The following is a 6,140-nucleotide window of genomic DNA, read 5'->3' as shown; positions in this document are numbered from 1 at the left end:
TCTCTCTAAACACCGAAACTCTTGCCAAATTAAGATATTCAATCGACTCTTTTGTTGAATATCTCTCAAACTTAGATATAGTCCCTTTTTATAAACTGTAAGTATCAAAGTTAGGAATTCCTACTGACTATAAAAAGGCAATATTCATCACAACAAAATGAATATAAATGTCATAAACATGGTTTTACTCAGTAATCTCGATAAATTTCAAATGCCACATGCATGATTGAACGTAACAAACTCTATCTCTCTCTCACATCATGATTCGAACCTTATTACAATTATTTGGGATTAGCTAATAAAGGTATCTGAGATCGGCTAAATAAAAGTAATAAAAAACAAATATCATAGAGAAGAAAAAAAACTTCTATTTATTAAAAAAAGAAGTGATTATTTTCCTTTGATATTGTAAAGATTAAAATATAAAGAAAAAAAACGCACCTATTTACTTAAACAAAAAAAATAAAAGTACTAAAACTACTAAAAGCTAATAACTAAAAAAAAAAAGACTAAGAAAATGGCTGTTCCTCCTATCTTCACAAAGTACAAGAGACATGTTCATGTCTTTGAAATAAAAATAAAAATCGAAAGTGGACCACAACTATCGCTTTTAAAAAAAAAAAAAGCATCAAACAATCCCGTCTTTTTAATGATTTAATTCTGTCATTCTAACAAACAGACATTTTGTCAAAAGGCAGGGAGCAGGGTCACTAATAATACGGATCGTTGAATTTTGGTTGCTTTTGATGGGCATTTCGGTCATTTCCTACCCTTACTCATTGCACTGAACTCCCACCAAAATAATAACACTATGCACGCTACACCAAACCGAAGATAATTAAGGTGTTTCTTACAGGAAAGGTTTTACTAATCACACCACACCGTACGACCTAAACCATACCCGTTCATTAGATTTATTTTGTACACGTGGGTGCGCTTAATAAAAATTCATGGTGTTCAAATAGATATCCAATTAAGTACAGTAATTAACTGAAGGTTCAACGAAAATTCAACTAGAAACTGGTAAATAAATAATTATTTTCTCTCTCTACAAAAGAAGACCATATAAATATCCCTGCTGGTTTTTGCAGGCACAGCGTTTGAAGGCCGAATATTTCCAGGGCTCTCTCTCTTTTTCTCTCTAAGATTTAAGGGGGGAAAGGGGGAAAAGGGGGAGAAGAAATCAGCATCGCCAGATCTGCAACTCCCCTGCGCCTCCTTCTCCTTTTATCCCCATTTTTTCTCATTTTAACCGAGGATTTTGATCGAGTTTCTTCTCTGTAAGTTATCGCAGAGATCTGATGGTTTGTTGTCTTTTTTCTTATTTTTTTTCGTTTTTTATCCGCTTCTAAGTTGTAAAATGGGATGTCTCTGTTATTTTTTATTTTATTCTTGAGGATTCATTTTTTTTTGCTTGAGACTGGCCTGCAAATTCTCTGATCTGTATTTTTTATGCCTTATTTATTCGAAATTTGCTTGATTTTTCTGATTCTTACCGGAAAAGTGAAATCTTTTCCTTTTATTCTACACTAATGTCCAGCTTTCATCTTTTTAGTGTCTCGTTTGAAAGGTCGCTGATCTGAAATTTTCCTGATTTATTCCTATGAAATTTGCTTGATTTTTATAAATACTGCTTGAAGTTTAGGGTTTGTTCTATGTACTATGCGGAAGATTTTATTATTACTTTTCGTTATATGTACTATGAGGAAGATTTTTTTATTTTTATTTTTATCATTTTTTTTTTTGTGAGTTTTGAATGTAAGTTCTCTTGGAAATTTCTGATTTTTCCCCCTTTTTCTCCAATTTTTGCATATTTTTATTCTCCTTGCTTGGAAACTGGATTGTGTTCCATTTGTTGTCGTGCTAAGCCCATATTTTTATTTTTTCCCCTTTTTAAGTTACTCTTTGTTCTGGCTTGTAAGTTCTATGCAAGATCTAGTTGTCGTGCTTATTTTATGCAATTTTTCTCTATTTTCTGTCAATTTTTTTGCCCCATTTTTTTCTTTTTTCTCTTAAAAATGGAATCTTTTACATGTATAGCATATCACGCCAACTGTTCATCTTCTTTTGAATTTTTTCTGTGGTTTTTTTCTAAGATTTGAACGTCGGTGTATTTTTTCCCTGAATTTTTGTTTATTTTTCTGCTTCTGCCTTTAAAAAAGGAAAGTATTCTATTCATAGTATACCTTTCCTAGGGGTTCATCCTTTTTTTTTTTTTTACTTTTGCGTGTAAATTTTCTCCAGGATCTTTTTTTTTGAAAAAAATATCTCTAAGATCTGAAAATTTGATACCATTTTCCTTTATTTGGTCTTTTTTTACCGCCTGATACTCGAAAAATGTAATCTTTCCTATATATGGTTGACTGTGCTTGCGACTTGTTCCTGGTTTTCGTCTTTGCTTGTGAGTCCTTTTCAAAATTTTCATGGTTTTGTGCTTAATTCCTGTTTTTTATTTTTATTTTTATTTTTTTTACACTTGGAAAATGTTACTTTTTTGTTTTTGCAGTTTTAATTGTGCATAGGATTTCTTTTTTTTCAAAATTTTGGAAAGATTGGAAGCTTTGATACATTGTTTTACCCTTTCAGTCTCAGTTGTCAGATCTATAAGTTGTTCCCTGTTAGCAATATCGTGCTTATATATATATATATATATAGTTTGATTACATTGTTGTTATTTGTTAAAATGAAGTCCATCCATTACGGATATACAACCTATTCTTTTTTTGAGTATCTTTTGAATTCTAACTATTTAGTACTTGAGATTTGTTCAATAGTTACTCTCATGTGCTTAGTTATTTTATTTTGTCTCGAGGCTGTGCCTTGACTTTTATTTTATATCTGACTTTTTGATGCTTTATTTCTGCACATTTGTCTAGTTTCTTCTCACTGCTTGAAATCTGTTGTCAGTTCTATATGTGGTGCAATATCATTATTTTTTCATTGTTCTTTCACTTGTTGCCTGGAAAATTCCAGCTTAGATCTCAAATTCGTATAACTTTTTCTGTCCAATTGAAGTTTGTAAATCCAATTGACTAATTTCTGGTATTATTATTTCTTTGCGACTTGAACAGTAGTTTTCTGTTATGGATCTTCTATTTTATTTTTCTTGTCTTAACTCTGTATGCTTAGTAGTATCAAGAATCCTGATGCTCAGTTTTTGTACTTTCCTCGTTTATATTATTCCCAATCAAAAAGTTAAATGTAGGTATAAGTTAAATGTAGGTATAGTTATATTCTAAGGCAATACCCGAATCCCAAAGGCATGTATGCATTCTCTTTATTTGAGGATTCCAACTGTTGTCCAATACATGTTTCTAAGTTCTCTTCCAGGAAAAACATTTCGCTGAGTGATGCTTTTTTTTTTTTGAGTTTTTCCCTATACATTTTTGCATCCTTGGATATGGAATCCATTTCTTCGCCACGGTTAATATGCTCATGGTACTATCTACTTTGGATATTTTCCTTAAATTACAACCAAGTTTTAAGCTGTAATGTGTACTCTTGTTTTTGCCAGATAATTTTGTTGTTAGTGCATATTACTTCTGCAAAAAATTTGTCACACTATAGGTTTAACGTGCAACTTTCATTTTTTTCATTTTGATTTTCATCCGTTCTTATGTACTACAAAAGCAGGGCAATTTTTAGTTATTTTGAACTTACCCATTCTTAATATGTTTTCAATATCACAGATAGGGGTTAGGATGGATTGCTACCCTAGGAAAGCGAACATCATGCAGCCGACTGCTAAGGTCGATGCACTTGATTGTAGATCAAACAAGAACACTAGAGGGAGGTGCAGTGTGCTTCATTTCGATTTCGATCTCCACCACGAGCCAGTTGTTTGCCCAAAACCACAACGTGTTGCCTGCCCTTCATTTGTATCAGATGACCTTTATAGGTTTTGCTGCAAACCGCGGAGGTGAGATAGTTGGGTTTTGCATTTCATCATTTGTCTGTGTCCTGTGTTTCTTGTGTATAGTGGCATTCCTTTTTGGTTTATTGTGTACATATTTAGAAAATTTGGTAGCCCAAAACTCACAAACACATGCATAGTTTGCCTTAAAAACTTCATAATAATGGAAATGGGATCACATAACTAACCAGATTAAACAGAAAAAAACCATTTTTTGGCATGGTGTGAATTTCATGGATAGTAGGCATTCAAAAAAAATAAAGGAAGAAGAATTCTATGGATAGTAATGCATTATGTATTGTTAATTGTGTATTCGTAGTAATTTTTGATAGAATTTTGCTCTATCGCTTCAATTACTTCTCTGCTTTTGGGACTGTAAATCAAAATTGTTAAGCCTTTTTAAAAGTGCGCGGACATGTGCAATCATGTAGCACCAACTTGATCCAACCCCCAAGTGTGTGCACAGGGATGGTGATATTCATTGCTTTTGTTTTTTTTTTTTTTTTTCTTTTTTGATAATTCAATAACTTTAGCATATGCTTCAAAGTTTCTCATGTTACATCTATTGTCTATTTTGGTTTTTAAAATCTTTGTCCTATTTATTGCAGCAACCACAAAGGGCAGGAAGAACCAAGCCCTGGTCTGAATTCTGTGGACTTGTTTCTGAGCACGGTACTCCTGTTCCTGGACTCATTTACAAAGCAAATTCTCATTCCTCTGTTGCTTATTGATTTGCTCTTTTTCTCTCTCTGTCTCTCTCTGTAACATGATTTTTGATGAATATTCAGAATGGGTGCAAGGAAGATGCAGAGCCAAACAGTCCGGCGAGCTATTTTTGCGGCTCACCTCCGGTACGAACCAGCAACCCATTAGTTAGAGACGAACAATTCAATAGGCAGACCTTAACTCGCCCCACCTCTGTTCTTTCCCATGGTGGGAAGCCCATAGTTAGGGTTGAGGGCTTTGCCACCTCTTGTGGGGCTTCAATTGGAGCAAAGCCGAAGGTGAGGATTGAAGGCTTTGTATCCTCAAGCCCTGAATCTCAATGCATAGTCCCGGCGCTTGCCTAACAATGGCACGGGAAACCCATATCCGTTTTTGACTTTGCAATCTCTCCATGCCTGTAAATTTTACGGAGAACTTCGATTGCCTTCTAAACCAGCTAGAGAGAGAGAGAGAGAGAAACCAGTACGGTTTTTTAGTCTCACCTGTGGTTTGTTCTTCAACCTTTTGATAGTTGTTGTTGTCTTGTACAGAGTGAAAGAATGAGTCAAGGAGTGAGATCAATTTAGGCATCCATGTTGAGCGAATAGGTTGAGGTCTTCTAGAGTAAGACTGCATTCTATTTGGTTTTGTAAGCTCTTGGGGAAAAACATTTGTACAGTAAGGTGAATTGTATATACACTTTGTGTTTGCAAATGGTTCTTTCATCCTTCTTGAAGAAAATGTGGCGTGGTAGAGAGAGAGAAAGAGAGAGATTTGAAGTCCACACTATTGCTTAGAGAGAGATTTGCGAACGGTCAATTTTCCTCTTTTTTGATATTCATGATGGCGGTAGTTGAGACAATGGACTCGCAAAATTTTGGATCTAACGTTCGTTGCTAAGATGGATGTTTGAAGGGGACAATATTCAATATGGCCGCATTTAAGGACTTTGAGGTCGAAAATGGCTTCCTAATCCTTCCTGAATTCCTAACTTATTTTTGGAGAGGGAAAGAGAGTGTGACTTATGGCTTACATTTCTAAATAGAAAAAGTTTATGTAGAGCCGAGGCTTTAAACAATCAAAATTAGAACCCACTTCAAAAATTTCATTAGAAAAGGTTGTTTTGTTGCTCAAAATATCTTTGAATTGATCATCTCAACATCCATGGACATGAGAAAAAAAAATAGATTTCAAGTTTTGAAAATAGTGGATCTTGTAACGTATTTTTGGATCGTCAATTTTCAAGTTTTTATGGATTTGTTCGATTTATATTATTTTTTAAGTTTTAAATTTTATAATTAAAAATAAAAATATATTTTAAGGTTATCACAAAGATTTTCAATATTGAAACTATATTTCTCAACACTTTTTAAATGTGCCGTTTACTTTGATTGTATAGAGCCTTGGCTTTATACAAACCGCACCCTTTCAAAAATGAAAGAACGACAATAGCCTGCTGCTGTTTTTACTTAGGATTTGGGAATAGCATCGTGTGGTTAGTTTTAAGTAAAATGACAATGGG

At 33.7% G+C, this 6,140-nt stretch overlaps 1 protein-coding gene across 1 annotated transcript; it reads left to right on the top strand.

Annotated features, from left to right (window-relative positions):
• Positions 1 to 1,093: 1,093 nt before the first annotated feature.
• On the top strand, positions 1,094 to 5,332 carry LOC18434534 (uncharacterized). Its single transcript, XM_006844602.4, has 4 exons — positions 1,094 to 1,280; positions 3,690 to 3,919; positions 4,522 to 4,585; positions 4,702 to 5,332. The coding sequence occupies exons 2-4, from the start codon at positions 3,702 to 3,704 to the stop codon at positions 4,981 to 4,983; spliced, it is 564 nt and encodes a 187-aa protein (XP_006844665.1). The 5' UTR covers positions 1,094 to 1,280; positions 3,690 to 3,701; the 3' UTR covers positions 4,984 to 5,332.
• Positions 5,333 to 6,140: the final 808 nt, after the last annotated feature.

The sequence above is a fragment of the Amborella trichopoda genome, chromosome 6, assembly GCF_054954075.1.
Source record: "Amborella trichopoda isolate Santa Cruz 75 chromosome 6, AtrichopodaSantaCruz75HAP2 v2.0, whole genome shotgun sequence".
Lineage (NCBI taxonomy): Eukaryota > Viridiplantae > Streptophyta > Magnoliopsida > Amborellales > Amborellaceae > Amborella > Amborella trichopoda.
This window is presented reverse-complemented; position numbering and strand designations above follow the sequence as displayed.

Coding starts and splice junctions, on each gene's coding strand:
- LOC18434534 (XM_006844602.4), top strand. CDS start 3,702: ATGGATTGCTACCCTAGGAAAGCGAACATCATGCAGCCGACTGCTAAG. Junction 3,920..4,521: donor TTTTGCTGCAAACCGCGGAG/GTGAGATAGTTG, acceptor TATTTATTGCAG/CAACCACAAAGGGCAGGAAG. Junction 4,586..4,701: donor TGGACTTGTTTCTGAGCACG/GTACTCCTGTTC, acceptor ATGAATATTCAG/AATGGGTGCAAGGAAGATGC.